The sequence below is a fragment of the Mytilus galloprovincialis genome, chromosome 4, assembly GCF_965363235.1.
Source record: "Mytilus galloprovincialis chromosome 4, xbMytGall1.hap1.1, whole genome shotgun sequence".
Taxonomy (NCBI): Eukaryota; Metazoa; Mollusca; class Bivalvia; order Mytilida; family Mytilidae; genus Mytilus; species Mytilus galloprovincialis.
In genome coordinates, this window is record NC_134841.1 from 38,597,133 (window position 1) to 38,620,770 (window position 23,638).

Sequence of the window (23,638 nt, forward strand, 5' to 3'; positions counted from 1 at the left end):
GTTATATGATAATGATTTTGGGATTTTTACAAACTGTGTAGAATAATACTTACTTTAAAATTATGTGATAAAAAAAATATCTTAAAAATATCACTGTTAGACTGTAGTGCTACCTTAAAACAAGAATTTATTATTATTATTACTATGAGAATGAGGTCAAGGCCATTGGACATGTGACTGACGGAAACTTCGTAACATGAGACATCTATATACAAAGTATGAAGCATCCAGGTCGTCCACCTTCTAAAATATATCTAGTTTTTAAGAAGTTAGCTAGGGCCGCCGCCGCCGCCGCCTTATCACTATCCATATGTCGAGCATTCTGAGACAAAAGTCGCAGGTTAAACAATTAAGGAATGACTGTAATATTTTTTCTGTCTATGAAGAAATAACATAAAAAATTTGGTGCACACTAAATAACGCGCGTAGCGGGTTATTTAACAGTGTGCACCACATTTTTTATGTTATTTCGAATAGACAGAAAAAATATTACAGTCATTTCTTATAATTTAATTCTAAATTCCATTTTAAACCGTAGAAAACCATGAAAAAACGTTGACGACGTCACGGTCGCATGACTAAATTATGTCTATGGGCTCATAACAAAATAATGTCAGTCAATCAAAAGACGCGTTACATCCAAAATTAAATTATTAAACCATAATTTCATTTGAAAGCATATACAGTAAGACTTCTTTAGAAGTCCGTAAATGGTTGGTAACGTTTTGCTGATAATTAAATTTTGCTTGGTTTGCCACGCACTCATCCGAAATGGAATCATACAGACGTTTATACTGCCCATGTTAGATTTGGAGTAGAAAAAGCTAACGTTTTGATTAACCTCTCTTCAGATCATTATTTTCACAATATCCCAATTTCAAAACCGTACAATAAGATCTGTTCCATTATCAAGTGTTCAGTATAAGATTTTATAGACTTATTTGTCTGTTCATATTACATCAATCATTTTCTCAAACCTTCATGCGTTTTATGTAAATTGTACAGAAGTGAGACAAGTGCATGTAACCAAATGACAGTATCCAGAGCAAAAGTATTTCAGGAAAATATGTTTTTCTCTCTTTTTCCCGTATTATACTGATAATTTATTGGCAGTTAACATGTAGATAGTCTGGTGTTAGGTTTCTTCATCAATTACTTTGTCAAAACGTCATAGAATTTTATCTCTGCCAGTCCAATTTTAGTACATTACTTTTTTGTACTCGGGAACATATATATATTATATGAAACTTGGACACAAGCTAATCTATTATCATCAAGATCAAGAAATAGTATATGAAAGAACAGTTTGATTTTAATAATCTGCTAATATTTTATAGATAAGTGTACTTAATTTTTTAGTCAACATTACACTTTTGCACCAACAACAGAAATCAAATGCGAAAAACGCAATTAAGAAGAGATGTATATGTGTTACCCCGGGATGTGTTCCTGGTATATACTACTGTTGTATGGAATTCTTCGAATTTTTAAAATTTGAGTGGCAACCCGGGGACAATTCAATGTAGTTTGTACTCGCAAGAGGATTTTTTTGAAGAAAAAAAAATCGTTTGTTTAGCGATAATAATACTGGACTTGGAACTAAAGAACTTTTAATGGTTTGTATAGATCCCCAATATATTACTTTTCAGTGGCGGATCCAGAGGGGGGGGGGGATGAGTTCCGGGGGTTGGAACCCTCCCTTTTTTTTGGCCGATCAATGCATTTGAATAAGAGCATATAGTTGTAACCAGTGTTGGGAACCCCGCCCCCCCCCCCCTTTTTAAAATGGCTGGATCCGCCACTGCTTTTTTCTTCTTTTTTTTTTTTTTTTTTTTTAGCTTTCTAGCACAGGCACTCATTTCAGATTTTTTTTCTTACAAACCTTTATGTATAAAGGTATATAGGAAATTTTTTTCTGAGATGAGTGCCTGTGTTTTATGAGAACAGTCTGAGTTTGAACAACCCCCTTTTTTGGTGGAACAGATTTACAGACGACTGTTTAAAAGTGACATCCCTATCTTTAGACAGACTCGAGAGATTTTACATATCATACAAATTTATGCCGAGGCACATCATTGACAAAAAATCTCAAGAAAGATATCTGGAAAATTGTCATGTGTGAAATAATCAACAGGAGAAATTGGCACCTACCTCTGGTCCGAGAACACAGTTATTTCCGAGTGTATTTCTTTTAGACAATAAATGAAAATTAAAAAAATTCCACCTACACTTTCTCAATAATATTTTTAGTGTGTTGTACTACTTTTTGGACAAATTATATCAAAATTATAGATATCATCAGCTCTAACTCAAAATATGGACAAGTATATGTTAAGGGGGTCTTGAAATCTTATGACAGCTTCTGAAGTGCTATTTTTTTTTTTTATCCTTTTCAGCTGGACCAAATTACTACTTATTATAATAACTTTAAAATTCATGACCCAAATTGTTTTAGTGTATTTTCGTCCCCCTACTTACCATTCAGGCATAAAACATGAAGAAATTCATTTGGAAGGAGTATATAAAATAAAATACTCTGCAGGGTGCAGTTTGATACGACCGCAGAGGTTGAAGCTTGAACATTTTGGGCAATTATGGACACAACATTCAAGCTTGATACAGCTCTGAATTTGGATTGTGATTAAATAGTTGACACAGCATGTTTCTGACACAGAATGAATGTGGTCTAAAATTAAAAATTTTAAATTGGACATTTACCTTTTAAGGTCCAAAATCTAAATACATGGTTAGATTCAGCATATCAAAGAACCCCAAGAATTAAATTTTTGATGAAATCAAATAAAGTTCAATTTTGGACACTTAAGACCTCAATGTGGACCAATTTGATAACGGGGTCCAAATATCCAAAATCTAAATATATAAAATTGATAAAGGAAATGGGGAATGTGTCAAAGTGACAACAACCCGACCATAGAGAAGACAACATGGTTAGATTCAGCATATCAAAGAACCCCCTATAGTCATTTTTTTTATTTTATTTTGAATTTTGGACCTCAATTTGGTCCAACTTGAAAACTGGGCCCATAATAAAAAATCTAAGTACATATTCAGATTCAGCATATCAAAGAACCCCAAGAATTCAATTTTTTGTTAAAATCAAACTAAGTTTAATTTTGGACCCTTTCTTCTTCTTTTGGTATACAATATTCCATCGACTTCGATGATTACATACTGTTCAATGTTGGACCTTAATAATGTAGACCAATTTGAAAAGAGGACCAAATATTAAGAATCTAAATATACGGTTAGATTTGGCATATCAAAGAACCCCAATAAGTAAATTTTTGATGAAATCAAACAAAGTTTAATTTTGGCCCCTTTAAGCCCTTAACTCCTAAACTGTTGGGACCAAAACTCCCAAAATCAAGCCCAACCTTCCTTTTGTGGTCCTAAACCTTGTGTTAAAATTTCATAGATTTCTATTTACTTATACTAAATATTGTGTGAAAACCAAAATTCTTGGGAAGACGACGTGATACCAATATACGATCGCAAAAATTCTTTTCAAATGTCAAGTAACATATTGCCCACACTAGGGACTCTTATTTTCGATCGAAAAAAAACTGTGTTCCAAGACCCTCTGTGAGAATGTACTGTAAGTCAATATGAAAAAAAAATATTCTGAATGCACACATGTTTATATTATCTATTTGCAGAATAAGCAAAAATATTCATGGCTAAAAATGGTAAATTTACTTTATTCATATTTATAACAATCTTCCTCAATTTAAATGCTATGTATAATATCATGAACGAACGAACACTGCAGTCTCATGTAACTGTGGACACATCATTTTCTCATTTTCACCCTTTCTACAGGGAAAACAATGAAAAGTCCCTGTATACAAAATTCTGTGCATGGGCTCAGTAATTCAGAATTACCTACCAACTAGAATGAAAGTAACAACATGCTTTCCAAATATACGCTTAACACATCACCATACAATAATACAACTACTATCATAAGTTGTCTTAAATACTACTGGAAATTTATGATTGCAGTTGTAAGTTAAATAGATACTTCTGTATCAATTGAATAGAACCTAATCAGACTTGTTTAAATGTTGATGCTGACAATAGTCACTGTACTGTACATCAATAATACAAGTTGACTCTTGAACATAAGAATGAATCAGCATTTCTGTTAAGACCTTATTTATATCAGTAAATCATGTGCTATGGCAATAGAAATCAGTCTAGTACATAATTATTTTAATCTTTATTAGGTGGCAAACTAGAAGAGCATTCCATTGTCATGAAACACATGTAGGACACAAAGATGTAATTGGGATATTGAAATGTATGCTGAGGAGGGAAGTTCAACTGACAATTGCAATGGTCCCTATATATGCTGTTGTGCATCAATATTTGTCAAATCCAAAAGTATATCATTATTATAAGGGTTTCATGGTGAATTTAAGGCTCAATTACAGTACCAATGCATGCCTTTATGTCAAGTCTACCGGTAATTGATTTTAAATAAATGGATGAGCCCATGGGACACAAATGATGCCCCTCTTACATATTGTTATAAGGGGCATAACTGAAGAACTGTTGAAGTGAAGCCACCAAAATTCTTGATCTGAGTTTTGTAGTGATAAGCATTTTGTAAAATAGTTTCAGAACATGTACTTTTGTTGAGGAAAACTTGAGAACAGAAAACCAATTTTGGGACTTTAGAACCGACAGACAAGAATTCACACTTCATGCCCCCTCAGGCATGACAAATATTTCATTATCAGCCTTAAATTTTGATCTTAACAAACAAGATCAGACTGTATTTTGAGAGAATTTTTATCTATGTTTAATTGTTCATTCTCTAATCTGGTGAAGGTCTACTTTTAACTTAGACTTCATATCTTTTTTAAACCTGGTAGAAGTTGATGACTTTTGGGAAATACTTTCTTTTCCATGTGAGGACTTAAAGACATCCCCCTTTTTCACCCCTTTTCCAACTGTCAAAAATATATTTCACTGAACCTTTAAATGATGGTAAATGTAATGTGATGATATTCTAGATCTATATGAATAAACAATATGAAAAAGACAAGTCATGATTATCTTTAATATAACAAAATGATGATAAGAATAAATGTACACAATGAACAAATCAATAAACAAACACATGTAAATTCTATTTTATTCATCTTTATTACTCTCTTCATTTATTAAAGAATTGTCTTGTGTTTCACCTTGAACCCACATTAAAGGGTCAAATTGTTTATCTTTAGTTTTTTCTTGCGTGCCTAGTGAAAATCTAATTTGAGTCTGCACAAATCTTCTTCTGGCATTAACAATACCAATATTTTCAATGGATAATGAGTTAGACGTGCCGTAAGCACCTAGTCCAGCTGCCTTGTCGACACGAATGTTAACATTGATCTGAAAAATTAAATTCAGATTTAAAACAGTTCTTTGGTACAAGAATTATTCCTTTCAAACATGTAAAATGAATATAAAGAAATATGGGATGCATTATTTCACATCAACTTAGCATGACTTGTTGAATTGACAACCAGGGGTTCTCATATGCCCACTATAAGGGAGCTACCATTTGATTTTTATGGGGGGGCTAGGATGAAATTTGAAAAAAATAGGCAGGACAGGAGTTTTGAGTAAAAAAAAAGGCAGGATGAGACACTTGCAAAAAAAAAGTCAGGACGACAATTTAGGTTAAAAAAAAGTCAGGATAAACTAAAAAAAAAAAAGGCAGGACCGAACAGAGTAAAAAATAAAAAGGCAGGACAAAGATTAGAGCTAAAAAAAATGCAGGACAAAATTTTTCATCCTAGCCCCCCCATAAAAATCAAATGGTAGCTCCCTAACCAATTGGCGTTTGAAACACATCTTAAATAGAGTAGTCTTGCAATATATTCTTATCAAGAAACTAAGAGTACAACTTCTTCATTAACAGTATAATGTTTGAGTTCTATCTGATATTCTTTTTAATTCAAGGCAAACTATAAATAAGAAATACACCAAGATTACTTAGCATTGATAAACTTGATGAAACACAAAACAAGATAAATTCAAAATCAATTTAAATTTCATATCAGCCTGTAATTTTTTTTTAAAGATAGTAGTACATAAATAAATCTGGGTCAAATATAGAAAGATTTCAAATAATGTAAGAAAAGTGTGATAAATATTTAAAATATCAAAAAGCATATTGAAATTTTAAAATCTTTAAGTCTTTTTTAAGCTTAAAAAGATAATGACATTATCTCTGTAGCATTTTTTTGAGAAACATAAGATTATTGTTGAATTTAAAATTTCAAAATTGAATACTTTCATTTGTTAGCACTATCTGGGCCATTAATACAATTACATTCCATTGATAAAGAATTTATGAATCAAAATATTATTTCAATAAATATGCTCTATAATTCAAAAGTAAACATATTTCTTTGAAAGAATTTAACATAAATCTTGATAAGTGTTCACTTAACTTTTAAAATCAATTTTAATAACTGAAGAATTTCAAGGACAATAGTATTGGTACAGGTATGAATATTTGAAGTTCTTGTCACAGATATATCAGAGTGCAGATTCAGGGCTTGTGAAAATGGGGTGTAATTGTACGTAACAAGAGAATACCTATAAGTATAGCGAGTTAAAAATATTCTTTAAGATCTTATTCCAGAAAATTATATCTTTTTCCAATCATATATCCTACACATGGATTGTTTTTTTTTTTTTTTACATAACATGACTTAATTAGGGGATTGATGAAGTACATGTATTTGCAACTGTGACTGATATTGATGACATGACATCATACAGTTAAGGGCTTTTGTAAAGCAGTTATTCTTGCTCCTGTAAAATGATTTGAATATAATAATAGAGTGGCAGTAATAGTAGTACCAAAAGACAGCTGAGAAACTGCATTCTAAATTACTACTAAATGTATTTGGCTAACTATAAGGTCTGATCATAATCATTTCGCCAAAGCTGTATGTATATCTTTATGGTAACAACTACATGTGTACCAAATACATTTATTGGCTCTGGTAGCAATAGCAATTCACATCAGGCCAAATAAAGATTGACAAATCATTTTATATTTGATTTTATTGAAGCTGTAACTCACTGGATCCTGAATTCCTGCGTTATCTTTACCCAAACTTTCACCCTCTGTCCAACCTAACTTCTTTAGCATCTTGTGGCCTTTGTTGTCTCCATCAATTCTTCTGTTAAAATAATGAGAAAAAGAAACCATATATTGAATACCAATAGATATAAGATGTGGTATGAGTGCCAATGAGACAACTCTCCATCCAAGTCACAATTTGTAAAAGTAAACCATTATAGGTCAAAGTACAGTCTTCAACAAGTCTACAAAATTAAATTCTCTATCAATATTGATTACAGTACATGTATTTTTGAAAGAATGCTGCATGATTTATATATGTTTGTCCCTTCCAATTTCTTGTGATATTATATACTATATCATTCTCATGTTAGATATTGTTTTTCTGGATAAAATGACTGCATAACATCAATATATTTGCAATGGTGGCTTAAACAATTTTACAGGCAGGCATGACATGCAGAATGTGCAAAAACTTAACCTAGAGGCTCTAAAGAGCCTGTGCCGCTCAACCTGGTCTATGTGAATATTAATCCGATTCATCTGAAAATTTCAGGGCAGATAGATCTTGACCTGATAAACAAATTCACCTATGTCAGATTTGCTCTAAATGCTTTGGTTTTTAAGATATAAGCCAAAAACTGCATTTTACCCCTATGTTCTAGTTTTAGCCATGGGGGCAATCTTGGTTGGTTGGCCAGGTTACCAGACACATGTTTTAAACTAGATACCCCAATAATGATTGTGGCCAAGTTTGGTTTAATTTGGCCAAGTAGTTTCAGAGTAGAAGATTTTTGTAAAAGTTAACGACGACAACGACAGACGCCAAGTGATGAGAAAAGAAAGGGCCAGGTGAGCTAAAAATTAAATAATGCAAAATGAAACTTCTATAACTGTGATCTGTACCAAGAAAGATAAATCTGAAATGATTTTCATGGTAGAAATATATTAGAGTTGTAAATTAAAAATTTAAAAACTGAATCAATTATTATAAATTGCATCATTACAATCTTGAATGATTTTTAAAAAATAAGAAGACAAAATTTAGCATCATTTACTGTATTCTACAGCCCTTTATTTTCTTAAGAGAACTTTATTGTCTGATTGGTAATCCAAGAGATTTTTTGAAATTCAACAGGACACTTCAAATTCAATATGAATAACTTTATACCTGTGAACAGAGGATGGTTTATCATCAAGTTTATGAGGATTGTCACTTCCTACTGTCCTCCTCCTTTCTGAGGCTTTGTCTTGGTAGGCAGGATTATTTATGGCGGCTGCATTGTCTGTGTACGAGGAATTCTGTTGTGACAAATATAATAAGATTGCAATTGTTTTCTTGCTGTGTTGATGGGTTATAACTTGCATTAAAAAATAGTTCTTTTTAACAATAAAATTGATTAATGTAATCATATTTAATGTGAACTTCAAGCTTTAAAAATATTTTGGTTTATTTCAAAACAAATTATAAAAATTTCAGAATTTATTAGACTTATATTAAGTTTCAGAGGTTTCTCCTCTATTGTGATAAAAATTGAGCGGTTAAACATTTTTTTTTTTATCTTATCATTTATTTAAGGTAAGGCAGTTAGAGTCTTCATCCAAAATATTTTTTTATTGTATCATTACCAAAACATTTGCAATTTTTCATTGAAATAAATTTTTATAAACTTTATGATGTATTGTTGATTAATTGATTTCAGCACTATTGGCTGTTTGATGGCGGCAAACATGAATTGGTCATGGAAGCATAAGTGCCCAAAGTGAACCACGAACTATTTGCAGGAAAATGGGCAATCCTGGTCAATTAAGATTGGAGGTGAAAAGGACTCCTGTGGTGTTCATACTTACAACTTAAGTGTTGATAGGCTAATGATACAGTAGATGAGCTACTTAGACCACATGGTCACTGAGGCCCTTTTTTTCTATTAGTATAGATTTTATAGAAATGAATTATTGGATAATAAATTAATTTGAATATAAATTGAGAATGTGTCAATGGGACATAACAAGAAAGGGATTTAACGCATGAACAATAAAAGCGATGCAACTCCAATTTGAACTTGATCCGAGATTTGTGGTAAAAATATGTATTGTGTATAAATTTCATACCATTTGGATTAGGCATATTCAAGTTAAAAAATTGAAACCAAAATTCAGCAATTTCTCAATTTGTAAAGTGACATAATTTAGAACCACACAAATTCACAATGGACATCTGTATTGTTGTAATAAGCCTTGACTACAAGTTTCATAATGTTTGGTGCAGGCAAACTTAAGTTAGAGAAGAGAAACCAATTTCAGGACCTACATACAGAAAAGCTTAATACTAAATGCGTCCCTAACTGCCTGAGGGCACAAAAAAGGCAGGTATACAATTGCAGTAGGTTCAATAACTCTACAAAAATTTCATTGACATCTTGTGAGAGGATTTTTTTGAATACAAAGTGCAAACAAACACAAAATGACTATATGCCACTTATTTATAAAGGGTAGAATGGAACATACTGAACATTATTGATTTTTCATTACTCTACAGAAAGTCAACACTATCATAGTTTATAGAAATAAATCTTTATCATAATATACAAGTTGTTTTAACAATAAACATACATGTATCAGACATTGATCATTACCGTTAATCCATATTTCTTCTTTATATTTTTGAGTTGTTCTCTGTGTTGCTTCTTCTTGTCCTTGCTATCTGTTGTAGATGTCATTACTACAAATATACAGTCTACATTTTTAAAAACATCACTTGATTCAAATTATTTATGAAATGAAGATACAATATCAATTTTCTATTTTAACAATGAAACGTCATCAACAAAACATAACTGCCCATTTTAAGATGGCAAATATTTTGTTGTCTTAAAGCAGTTATCTTAGAAAGATTTTAAGCCACAATGCAACTGTTATTACACTCTCTTGCTTAATGGTGTGGTATTCTAAGTGAAACTAACCATTCTATTACTTTTCTTAATAAATTTATTTTTATATGTGAACATTAAAATTCCTGTGTTCTTTAACATTGATAATATCAATTCAGTTCTCAGAGGAAAGAACAAATTTCCCTGTATCATATAATTACTAACTATACCCCTATTTTTCCTAATGATTTGCATCATTTTGTAGCAAATAAAATTGATAATGAAAATGGGGAATGCATGACCAAATCAACAATATGTTTTTCTTCCAAGGTATGTAGATTCTATTATTTTCAGAAACATTAAATTTACCTGGAAGTGTCTTTTGAACCACCACACCAGGTTCACATTTGTCACATGTCTCTGTTCCAGGATGTATGTGTAAATCAAACCTTGTACAACTCAGCTGTAATGTGTCGCCATGTTTTAATTGTACCCACTTACTAACATGTTTTGCCTAAATTAAAAAAAAATCCTCATTTATTTATCAATATACTATGAATCATGTTAATATTTTCTTTGGTATTTTCATGGATTGATGAAAAGAATGCATTTTCAGGGTTTTTTGATATAATGGTTTTGCCCAACTCTGCATACAAGCCAATAGAAATTTTGTACTTTGTTGAACATCTAAATTTGACCTTCACCTTTAATCACAAAATCAACCGTATTGGTATACCATGAATACTACTGAACCACAGTAGTGTAAATATGTTTGTCTGTTGGTACTAAAACTTATAAAACATATCTACTGCAAAGACTAGTATAATCCACATGCATTGTTACTACCAACAGAAAATCTTAGAGCTGTATAAAAGATAAATGGCTGTGATTCAGTTATCCTGAACACTTGTTACAACATTCATGTTGTGGTTCATTACAATTCATGGTAAACAAATATTTTTTTATTTAGCCAATATAGGTGAACCACTATCCCTTATAAAAAGTGATACCATCAACAACTCTCCCCTAGTAGAACTGTTTGCTTACATTCTGTTATCAAATCTGTGCTGTAAACAAAGATTGTATCTTTATGATGCCTATCCCATACATTCCATGACCAAACAACACTGATAATGGACTCGTGTGCTACTTTCATTTGTAAATGAACTAATGTGGTTTTTTTCTCCCTCATTTAATATTTTCTTTAACAATAAAATTTTTGAATAAGCTATTTTGTTACAGTTCTGAATAGGTTGTATTAAATATGAACTGCAGGAAGACTGTTTTTTAACATAAAAATCCCTAAAATTATCTAAAATTTTGAAAACGGACTGATCAATAACTTAATAAGCTAAGTTTTTAACAAGCAGTTAATAATTCACTAAGACTGAAAATTTCTGAATTTGACCACCAAAACAAACAAATATGCATTGATGTAATTAGGACAAAACAGCTGATTAATTCCTTATCTGTTTTCTACAAGAAAATATTACCTCTGATATTCTGACTTCGTTGACGTAAGTACCATTCTGGCTGCCTTTATCTTGTATTGCATAAAACTGTTGTTTAGCATTATATCTTATTTCTGCATGCACCTGTTACAGAAAGTTTCAGAAAAAATGAAGTGAATTGTATCAAATCAAAGTTAATTAAAAGTTAGCCTCTTTAAATGCTGGTCATTCATATATCTTGCTGTTTGGTGTGAGCCAAGACTCTGTTTTGAAGGCTGTACTTTGATCTATAATTTTTTACTGTTTACACATTGTGAGATGGATGGAGATCTGTCTTAGATCATTGGCACTCATATCACATCTTCTTATTTCCATTGATTTTTTAGATAGTTTTATTTATCAATCATTATTATAAAGCATTGAACAGTAAAATTTGTTAGCTTGCCATTAATTGACCTAAATTTAAAAAGGTGATTGAAGCTAATACAGTGTACCATCATGTGTCTATACAGAGAAAAAAAAATAATAAGATTTATCCTGATTTAGAGTAATTTCTCGCAATTTGATTGGCTGATATTGTCCTAATAAATTTCAGTACAATTTTTTATCACGTCAATTGGAATTATCTCCCTTATTTATTACGTCAATTGGAATTATCTCCCTTATTTATTACGTCAATTGGAATTATCTCCCTTATTTATTACGTCAATTGGAATTATCTCCCTTATAACATTGACCTAATAAAAAAAAAAAAAAAAAACAATTGAGTTGCTTTGTAGTCATAATATTTTTTATTTTTCACATTTTTTTATTTAATATCTAAAATATATTTATTGATATTGTCCTAACATTGAATTTGAATATAATAATATGTAATATAACAAAATCAGGATAAATTCGTTACACAGTGTTCAATTGTCCTAATACGGAATTTATCGGGTCAATAAAATTCATATCGGGTTTGGCTTCGCCTCACCTGATATGAATTTTATTGACCCGATAAATTCTCGTATTAGGACAATTGCACACTGTGTAACTAATAGTATTCTGCTCTTTTTATTATGTCAGGATGGATCTTTTTTTTTTCCTTTAATGGTTTAATATTAAATATTCCCATGAGAGAATGAAATCCCTTCAAAATCAAATGATTTTTCTCCCCTTGAGAGCATTAATAAGTTAAGAAACTGATTTTTCTTCCCACTAGCAAATAAGAAAATCAATAAGTTCCTTAAGAACTTCGGTGTATCCAAGGGAGAAAACTGTTTTGAAGAGGTTTAGAAATTTGACACTTGATTGAGACCTAAAGAATATATACCTACCTTACTGACATTGATATCAGGTACAGGTATTACAAGATCATTTCTTGTTTCTCGTCCAATCATACCACCTTGAACTGTCACTACAAACAACATCCCTTCATCTAGTAAGTCTGAGGCCGTCACCATTGCTCGAATACATGCAGCATTTTTCAATAATGATTCTGTGACAATAAAGAAATTATGAATAAAAAATGTTCTTATTCTGCTACATACCTTCTCCTTGAATTTTTATGTATGTAATTTCTCATTTTTAATTATAAATTTTGATAGTTTTTATAATTCCAATAACCATGATAACCACAGAATCAATAAATTCTAGAAATTTCAACTATAAAAACAAGCATATTTGAAGACTAATCAATTAAAAATTTATGATATAAATCATTTTTTTAAAATTTACTTCAACTCCAAATGTATAAATATGAAATTTAAAAATAAAATTCATTAATCATTTGATCATTAAAATCTGTTATATTCTCAAAGTTAAACCTTCAGAGGCAGGTTCTGGTTGTCGGACAATTTCCGTCCACGTTGGCTGAGATGGTGGTACTTCTTTATTTTCTGATGAGGATGATGAGGAGGACGATGATGTAGAAGAAGAAGATAAAGATGATTCATTGGCAAGTTCCCCTGGCTCTAGTTCATAAGAATCTTTATCAGATTTCTTTTCACTAATTTCCTTCTCATCGTCAGAGTCACTATCTAACTCAATCATTATTTTTTCTTCAACCTTTTCAATAATCATAATATCGTCATCGTCACTGTATAATTCCCCTTCTTCTCCTGTTAGTTTTGTAACTTTTTCCTCAGAACCTTGCAGATTTTGCCCTACACCAAGCATATCATTGGTCACATTGTCACCATCATCAGATTTTTTTTCTGTTGTATCTGATTCTTTAAACACACTATTGTCTAGATTTGTTTCAGATTCGGATTGTTTCTCTTCGTTTGTAGATTTTTCCTTATTATCCTCTTCATCTTTTTCCAGATCATTTTCATCATCAGTGTCTTCATTGTTTAACTCTGAACATATCCGTAGAATCTCAGCACTATTGACAATATTAACTTTATTGTAACTGATCATGCCTTCATCTGTTGATAGACCACTGATCAGAAATGGATTTGTAGGGTCATCCTCATTATCATTCATTGCCTGAATGGAATCATTTTCATTCTGTTTTTCAACTTCATGAGAATTACTTCCCTTTTCTGAAAATTCACTTTGTTTATCTGGGTATTGACTAATATTTTGGGAATCAGAAGTGCCAACAGTTTGATCTATATTTTGTTTTTCAGTACTTGTTTCATTTGATGATGACTCATCCTTTTTTTCATCTAACAGCGCACATTCTTCCTTTTCCATATTTTTGTCTTTGTCACTTTCTTTTTCTTTGTCATCTGTTTGCATTTCTTTTTTTTCACCGGCGTCAGTGATATCTTTTGATGTGTCACTTTCAACTTTTTTTTCCTCTACTGTTTTTTTCAAGACTAGCTTTATTTTTTTACCACCTTTCTGGACTAATCCAGTTTTTGGACGACTTTTGTCTTCCTTGAGAACATCATCACAAATACTTACATTAGCATTTTTTTCGTTTAAGATTTTAGGTTTATTCATTGCGTCATGTAACATTTTGTCACCTTGTTTCAATTTTTTGTAATTTAATTCTCCAAGTACTACATTATCATGTTTTAAACCTCCCTCAGATACTGATTTTTCACTTGTATCTTTTTTTTCTGTGGATGTTTTTCTTTTCTTTTTCTCTTTCTTTCCATCATCACTATCCTCAGAATTATCCCTGCTTTTGTCCTTTTTCCTCTTTTTCTTTTTGTGTTCCTGCAGACAAAATGGGAAGTAGTGAAAAGGGGAGACAATAAATGAAAAATTATATACCTGGTATAACACTTAATCTGTCAAAAGCTGATAATACTTCTTCATACTTTTCATTAACCTAAAGAAAAGAAACAAAAGCCAGCAGTTATGAAAAATACTGGTAATGGTGTGTACTTTATTGTGAACAAAATCTTTATTGAATCAAATGTTTCATAATGGGCCCAATCACCAAACTGTTTTGCATGCATACTAATTTTATATACCATATTTAAAGCAAAATTTAGATTTTTTTTATCTCATTCCCAATGAAAACTCTAAAGCCAATTTGGGTATCTATGCATGCAAAGGAAAATTCATTAAAATAGGATTACATACCATTCTTATTTCATAACTGCTTAAAACACAACTCAGCTACAAATTTAACTGAAAACAACTTATCATCTTGAAACAAAACTTTAAAATATCTTTTAACTGCATCCAGTCATTTCCAGTAATATCATTTTTCTAAAAATAACTTTTTAAACAATAACTTTCCTTTACACTGTGTTAAGATCATCAGTGGCAGATCACCTCTATTTTGAATGATCAATGCTTCAGGAATCACATAATTTCTTTATAGTTTGCCAATTTATCATTCATCTAGTTGACAATGCTTAAGAAATGTCACATGGTTTCAATGACACATTCAGTTTGTAAATCTCATGGTAGTCCATCATGACCATGGACACTGTCATAGTTTATTATAGGCTTTTTTGAATTGAATGCTTTCCAATCATGTTTCTTTTTTTTTTTCAAATTTGTATTTCAAGTTCACTAAACAAGACTATTCTAGAACCTGCAATTGTTTTGTTGCTGTGTTACATATTTGTTTTTAGTTCATCATTTTGTACATAAATTATGAAGTTTGTTTTCTTCGATTGAATCGTTTTACAATTGTCATTTCAGGGCCTTTTGTAGCTGACTTTGTGGGTTGAGCTTTGATAAATTCTGTGTCATTCGTTTTTTTTTGTGGATAGTTATGTCATTGGCAATCATACCGCATCTTTTTTTTTAATTGCATACAAAAATTAGTGTTGCAAATTGGATGTTTTTTTACAAGCATATTTTATATTGTCCATACGTCTTTATTTATCTACATAATCATTGTAAACATGGTGTATCTTTAATTAGTACACCTACATCTTTCATACATACACATCTGTAAAGTTTGTCTTTTGATAGAAGCATAATTTGATACTAAATTAAAATGTGTAAAAGATATAACTACTGTATCAAATGACTGCAATGCAATAACATAGATTCAAAGCTTTACATGTTTTTTCACTTTATATAACCTAATATTCATAAACAAATTGTTTAACAAGTGATATTGGTTAATACAACAAAAATCAATTTAAATACATTAAAATGGCTTAAACAAAATAAAAAGAAGCAACAAAAATGTGTGTTTACTTCTTTTTATTAACAACCTACCCTTTGGAACTAATATCAAATTAAATCGAACCAATAACAGTCTGCACCAAAAACTTTTTCAACTACTAGTCCGAAAACCAATATTCTGACATTTTTCTTATTGGGTCAAACAAAATTTGGCAAAAACTTACTTGTCCGAATGAAATTTTACTAGTCTTGGGCATCGGACTAGTGGCTAACCGTGCAGACTGCAATAAATATGATAAATGGCTGAATAATAATTAAATGCGTAAATGCATTTTAACTTTTTAAACAAAGTCAAAGACATAAATCTAGCACCAATCACCAACAGATACAAAAACAAAAATATAAATGTTGTATATTTAATTATTGTTTAGGTGGGAAATAAAATTTGTCAAGTGTCACCAGTAATGCCATTTATCTGTAGCGACCACGGCTCTGAAAAAACAATTTTAAAAAAAATAAGAAAAGGGCTAAAAATATAGTGAAACAACTGGCTGGTAATGGTTAGTACTCTATACATCCTCTCATCATGCTCATATGCAAAATACAGAAACAAGTCATTATATTGTGCAATTTTTACTGACAAACTGCAGTCTTCTTCTAGGAAGTACATTAAAGGCAACTGTCCATTCATTTTTGTACAGTTTACCTGTGCAAGTATATAGATTAAAAAGACAACCAAAATTTTACATTTCTATTCTATAAAACATGTGCAAGATATACTATATTTTTATATCAAAGCTTGAAGGATTGGACAATTTCTCTATGAAAGGTCAATGTAGATGTGTAATAAACATAAAATGTGGATGACAGAAACCCCAATCTTCAATTCAAATAATAAAATTACAAACATTGACAAATACATGCGAACAAACAAGTGGAAGACAATTCAAATAATAAGTAATAACTAAATAATCTTAAAATATACCACTTACAATAGTAACTACAGATATACATGTTACATAAATATATATGAATGGTACATACCTTTTCATCAGAATCCCTTCTTTTGGGCTCTTTATCATCTGAACCTCTCCTTTTAGAATCTTTTTTCTTCTTTTTCTTTCCAGATGAACTGGTACTATGCTCTGGTGAACGTTCTGAATATCGATCTGAATGTTTATCTGAATGTTTATCTGAATAACCATGGTGATAAGATCCATGTGGTCTTTCTGGATATACTTGTGATTGTGGAGTATAATAAGACAGATCTACTTTAGAGTGATATTCATATTTGCCTGTTGATTTGTTGAAGTAGAAATAAGTTCCAGACTTTGGATCATAATAAAGACCTTTTTCCTGGTGAAAAAAAAATAATTACTATGATTCGACTCGGAATGAAATATTAAAATGACATGTACTTAAAACATTTTGAAATATTTTACAAGATAATGTCCATTGTATACGGATGTACCACTCACATTGTCATTTTCTATGATCAGTGAACTGTGAAACTGGGACAAAAACTCTGATTTGGCATCAAAATTAGAAAAATCATATAATCATGATCATAGGGAACATGTGTACTAAGTTTCAAGTTGATTGATGATTTTTTAAAACCTGAACGGGGACAGACGGATGAATGGTCAGACAAACAGACGGACAAATGAACAGACGCATAGACCAAAAACCATAATGCAAATAAAGGGGGTATAAAAAGGGTATTACAGTCATGACAATGGTATATACATAACCTACTCATCACAGCTTTGTCATGAAAATGATTGGTGCACACTGCAGCTTCTTTTTGGATTGATGTAAGCATGTACAATTGATGAATTGTCAATCACTTCATTTTCATCAAGCTTTCTACATGATATAAGTATTGGTTAAAGGGAATTTGATTTATTGCAAGATGTGTTGACAGACAAACAGACATTGGTTTAACATAAATTGTCCTGTCTTTTGTCTATAACAAGCTTTATATACAAATATAGATTGTGTAGCTCCCATAACCAAAAGTAATATTAAACTTTTAAAACTATTTCATTTTGCTGACAAAGATCCCCAGACTCACATATCTAGTTATAGAATTTTTATTGTACCCTCTACTTGACAGAAAAATCTTTATAATGATATCACTTACAGCATTGTAATAGTAGCCAGTGCTATAGTCATAATATAATCCTGACTGCTGATCATACACAAATCCTGTCATATTCATGGCTGCTTCAGCTGTGGCCTTTAAACTGTCGGCTATAGACATCCCAGGTGTCTGCAAACTGTCACCTTCTGTAGGTGTCTAATAAAAAAAAAAAATACATTTATTAAATAATCAGCAAAGACAAATACACAGACGTATGCATATGGAAAGCAGGATTATGCAAACTGTTACCTTCTCTACGTGTGGTGTCTAAACAATAAAATAATACATTTAACTTATAATCAACTTATGATACAAGAAATGAAAGCAATAGCAGAATGATCAGCACTTCAAGTTTGTATGCACATAATTTAAGAACAGCATTTACTTTTGTCTCTTATTTTGAACCTAAAATCTGGAGCCAGTAAACATGGTAAATCTTATACTATTGTGTTCAGCAACCTTGGGACGTACCACATTTTTATGTATAACCTTGTTAGCGTTCTGATATGCCTGTAGGTACTCTTTAATTATCATAATTGTATACAATGAAAAGTTTATTTCATAACCTATGAAACATAATTTTCATGTGACAGTAAACATTTCCAATATAAACTCCCTGCTTATCTACTTCTCAGAATCAACCTACATATTTACTTGTACATGTATTTTTTTGGGCATATTAATTGATTCTTATTTTTTTGCATGTCAATGTATATGTTTACCTGTTCTGCATCTACTGCTGGCTCTGCACTCCAATCAAAAGTTGTGTCACCATCAGATTTGGTGCCAGGTATATTTACATCATAAAGTGTGTCATCTGTGAATGAAAACATAATTTTTCTGAATTGTATTATAATCAACTACAAAGTTCTTTTTTATACTCAGAGGTCCTACCAATTCAACAATCAACTTTAACCTTTGAGGCTACAACCTCAAGGAAACTGAAGGCTGTATCAGAGATTTTAGATTTTCTTTATCAAATCAAATTGATTGAATTATCATGATTATATGTATACCAAAAATTAAGATTTCTGTCTATTGTCAATATATGACATCTAAAGACTACTTAAAACTAGGCAGATTTTAATACAAGTACAGTACACAGTGACACAAGGTGTTTTTGACAGCGCATGCTTGTGATTCATGGTTATTTCTCTCTGCTTATTCAATAAACCACACCAAATCACCAGCAATCATTTGGTTTCCCAGTGATTCAGAAAAAGTTTCCATCATCTCAATCACCTTGGGTTATATATATATACTGATACAACATTATACATAACTTGGAATAACAAAAATACATTTATAATGTATATCCTGAAACTGATATAAGAATAATATAGCAGTGTCTTACCAACTTCCATCAGATCTTCTGCCGATGTTTGTGTGTCAGAGTTTGTATACACTTTGTGTTTTTCTCTTCGATATTCGTGAAGTTCAGCACTAAGTTTATCTACTTGAGTTCTAAGATCCTCATTATAATTATTTGCTTTTTCCAACTTTCTTTCCATAGCTGCCAGTCTTTTGCCATATTTTTCTAACTCACATCTACATTTAATAACATCTTCTTTGAGCAACTGGTTTTCTGAAGCAAGATCAATATCTAGTCCTGTATATTTTCTCAGAACACTTTCTTCAACATGCTCCAGTTCTTTATCAGTTAATTTAACACTTTCCGATATTTCAGAACTATCTGAGTTTTCTTCAGAGTTCAATACTTCCTCTACTTTAGAGCTACCAGGTTGATCTTCTGATATCAATAATACTTCTGGTTCAATGTTTTGTACATGTAAATGTTTTAATCTTTCATTTCCATCCTGCAACATCTCTTCTGTGCTGTTGGTCTCATCACACAGACTGGATGTTATGTTAATTGTCCTGTTAATATCGGTACTACTTTCTACAGTATGTCCGGGGTTATCGTCACAACTTGAAATTTGTGAACTTTGAACATTAGGAAACTGTTGAATGCCTATTTCATTTTCTGAACTTACTGCTTCACATTTTGAGCTCTCTGTACTGTCAGGCTCCATAATTTCATTTAATTTAATCCAGTTAAAGAATCGCTTTAAGTATATACCTATGAACCTGCAAAATACCAAAATGAAATTACAATTTTCACTTCAATGTTCATGCCTTGTTGTACACGTACAGTCAGGGGACTTACTTAAATAAGTGATTTTCTAAATCACCGATTCAAGTAACATTATTTCCATAAAGGTTGGAAGTTAGAGTTGACTTTCTTTAATAATCACCTATTTAAGTAGTACAAATAAATCAGTACTAGAAGAAGTGATTTAATTTTATCGTAGCTTTAAATATAGAATACTAATGATCCAGGGACTAATTATGTTTCTAAACTTATCAGAACCAACATCTGTGTTGTCTAGGATGACCAGGTCATTTCAGGTGATGACCTTGTACTGAATCTAGGATAATGACATAAAAATCACTTGTTTAAGTATCAGACCTCAATTTCCTTCCCAAAAATCACTTCTTTAAGTATCATTCTTTTAATAACCCCCACTAATTTCAACACCCCCAAAACAGTGAAATTTTTATCGCGAACAGTAGAATTTTATTACATAATCTGAAAGATGAAACCTTGAACTTCACAGGAAAAATACTCCCACTGCTGGGGAAAATCTTTTAAGGAAGTATCAGTTCATTATGTAAAGCCATTATTATAGCATTTTTTCAACAAAAAATAGAATTTTCAGCTATGATGATAGCATCAAAGGCATAAACCTTGCTACTTAAAAGAAGCAAAAAGTTCATTTTTTTTTAATTTTACTAATTAAAGATATTATTTAAATCTATGTGTTTAAAATTTTGAAAAAACTACAAAATCCTGATTTGTGACAAAACCTCGAATTTGCTACTCAAATAAGTGATTTAAAAATCACTTATTTCAGTAAGTCCCCTGATTGATGTATGTGTATAAATAAATAAACTTAATATGTTTATTTTTAGTCATATATTCCCTTGAACACATAATATACTGTTAAAGTGTTTTATGAAAAGCAAATATAATTGAATATGTTAATCAAGCTTATAACAAGCATATCTGCCAACTAACACATTTTAAGTTGTGGACTTTGTGTGATTTTATAACCTTTAATATCAAGAGTATGTCATGTACAAAAATGTATGTGAAAATAGCCAAAGTTTCAAAGAAATCTACATGAATAAAAATGCTATTTCCTGATTTTCAAATATTCACAAGGGAGACAATCATGACTATTGAAAATTGGTGATAAAATCAAGTTTTGTATGTGTTCATGCTTTCATCTCCTCGTGAATAGCAGCATTGTAAACCCTTATTTGAAATAAGTCCAAAATTTTGAGTACCTGTCCTGAGCTTGTGTGTTGGAACTAAATCAGGGTTTTTATTTCTTGACTGTAACAATATCAATCTATTTATCTATAATTTGATAAAAAATTAAAAAAAAAACTAATTGTACAGAGTTCACAAAAATTGTCAGTCCTGTCGGTCAAAATGAGACTCGGACCAGTATTTTGAAGGCTAGTACCAATGACCAATGATAAAAAGGGCTGTTGAAGTGCATATTTCGGTACTTTTTTACAGTTTTATTAGTTGTACCGCAACAATCTCCAATACTTGATTACATCGATCATCAGATGTACCCGCTGCAAATTTCCAGTACTGGTTTACAAATTTCTCATAATTAAACCAAAGCAGAGATCTACACCTGGCCTTATAAATGTGTTCATGGAGCTATCCCTGGCAAACAACCAGCGATTGGACACTTCAATGGACCCAACAAATACTTTTACAACCGCGAAAGTGATTCAGATGATGAAATGAACAGTGAAGATGACTTTAAATAAGAACAATTAGAAGACCTGAACTGGTCCTTCATTGTTACTTCGCCGTACATGTGGCTGCAGAGAATAAAGCTAACGTTAGTAAAGTTATTTTACGATAAAATATGTTATCAATTTTATTTCAGGATAAAATTGACAGATTTTGTAGGACTGGCTAAAACTTTGTAGGACTGACAAATAATCTTGCTTTGTAGGTCCCATGAACGACGGATCAAAAAAGGTTTTCACGAACTCTGATTGTACATGGGAAATTTTAACATACAGTAGCAACACTTAGCAGACGGCCAATGAAAGGCAAATGTTTTAAATTGATTGCAAACCATATACATGTATGTATGTATGCAAAGTAAATTGATAATTTTTTTAATGTAAAAAATACTTCAGATTATCAAGTGGCAGTTTATATTTGAGTATTTACTTTCCCACTTGTAAAGTGATTGGATTTGATTTATAATTTTTGCACTTGTCTTATTTCGCACACAATTATGTTCCTTTCAAAGATTGCCACATCAATCATGTCAATCATTTAACTGTTCAATGGTGTAGGCATAGTGACACAGTGGAGTACCATGTGTCCTTCTGGCTGGCGATATTGTGCATTACATGTCACCATATTCTCAATGTAATACAAATAGAATTGTTCTTGTGATTGTTAGGGACAGATAACATTGAAATTGGTAAGTATTCAAGCATAAAATTATAACTGAAATCCAATGATTAACAATACACTTTACCATTTTCCATTATTTTTTTTTTTTACATCATCACATAAAATTGGTTTAATTAATGTCAGACATATATATCTTATGAAATAAATTTTGCACCGCATTCTTCATGAACATTCTTGGTTATGTTGGTAGTCTGTTTTGATCACATCTAACTATTTTTTAGTTGTGAAAGATCTTTCCTTTAGATTACATGTGCGAAATCACTAGACATTTAAAACACTCTCAAAACAGGTTAATAAAAAATAGCCTTGCAGCATCATAATTAGTTCGACTAGGCTTTAGTTAGGACATATTACACAAAATCTTGAGGGTGAAACAATCACACAGAATATTTTATGAAACATAAATATGTTATGAATTTGTGCAAACAATATTGTCCTATTATTGGTTTTAAGAATTTACCAAAAAGAAGCCAAAAGACTTGGGTGTGCGGAGACTACAGACAGTAGCAGAATGCACTGTACACGTCACATGGTACACCACATACAAATGACATAGAATAGAATTCATTGCAAAATTATAACATTTCAGTGCAAAAAGCTATCTCAGATTTATATTATAGCAATTGTCACTTCTTAATAATAATGATGAGCAATTTGTGCTACATAAAGGTGTTCAACTTTAATTTTAAGTAAAAAAAATAGAGACAAGTGCCTGTGGCAGATTTCCAAAAAAGTGCATGTTTTATATATTTCTATCGTGTGTCTGATGGTTTGCATTTATTAGTTATTGACATATTATTTTGTGTTGGTCATTACCTATTTTTTTTCCATCTTCAATTTCAATATATGTTGAAAAGTTATAAATCTCTGAAAGCATATGGTCAACTCTCATGTCTTGTCTGCTCTACTTCCGGTTGGTCAAGCTAAAAGTATGAAAAGACAACAAACTGTCTAAATATTTAGATGTTTCCTTAAAAAGAAAATATCTATTACAGAAAATTATAATTTTAATAC

General features: G+C 31.1%; 1 protein-coding gene across 2 annotated transcripts; it reads right to left on the bottom strand.

Annotated features, from left to right (window-relative positions):
* Positions 1-5,072: 5,072 nt before the first annotated feature.
* Positions 5,073-23,543, bottom strand: LOC143072092 (angiogenic factor with G patch and FHA domains 1-like). 2 transcript variants are annotated; one of them, XM_076246876.1, is made up of 13 exons: positions 23,441-23,543; positions 19,460-20,193; positions 18,828-18,922; positions 18,106-18,261; positions 17,007-17,318; positions 13,241-14,585; positions 12,752-12,912; positions 11,475-11,576; positions 10,351-10,495; positions 9,748-9,833; positions 8,283-8,413; positions 7,112-7,211; positions 5,073-5,403 (listed from the first exon to the last, which is right to left on the bottom strand). In XM_076246876.1, the coding sequence occupies exons 2-13, from the start codon at positions 20,136-20,138 to the stop codon at positions 5,161-5,163; spliced, it is 3,555 nt and encodes a 1,184-aa protein (XP_076102991.1). In that variant the 5' UTR covers positions 20,139-20,193; positions 23,441-23,543; the 3' UTR covers positions 5,073-5,160. The 2 variants fall into 2 exon arrangements, with proteins under 2 accessions (XP_076102991.1, XP_076102992.1); XM_076246877.1 differs by lacking the exon at positions 13,241-14,585 and adding an exon at positions 14,643-14,700.
* Positions 23,544-23,638: the final 95 nt, after the last annotated feature.

Bases quoted from the DNA above. Each gene is read 5' to 3' on its own strand.
- LOC143072092 (XM_076246876.1), bottom strand. From the start codon at position 20,138: ATGGAGCCTGACAGTACAGAGAGCTCAAAATGTGAAGCAGTAAGTTCA. The intron at 10,496-11,474 runs GTAATATTTTCT...TTTTTAATTTAG, and splicing joins ACGAAGTCAGAATATCAGAG to GCAAAACATGTTAGTAAGTG. The intron at 8,414-9,747 runs GTAATGATCAAT...TTGTCACAACAG, and splicing joins AGAAGAAATATGGATTAACG to AATTCCTCGTACACAGACAA.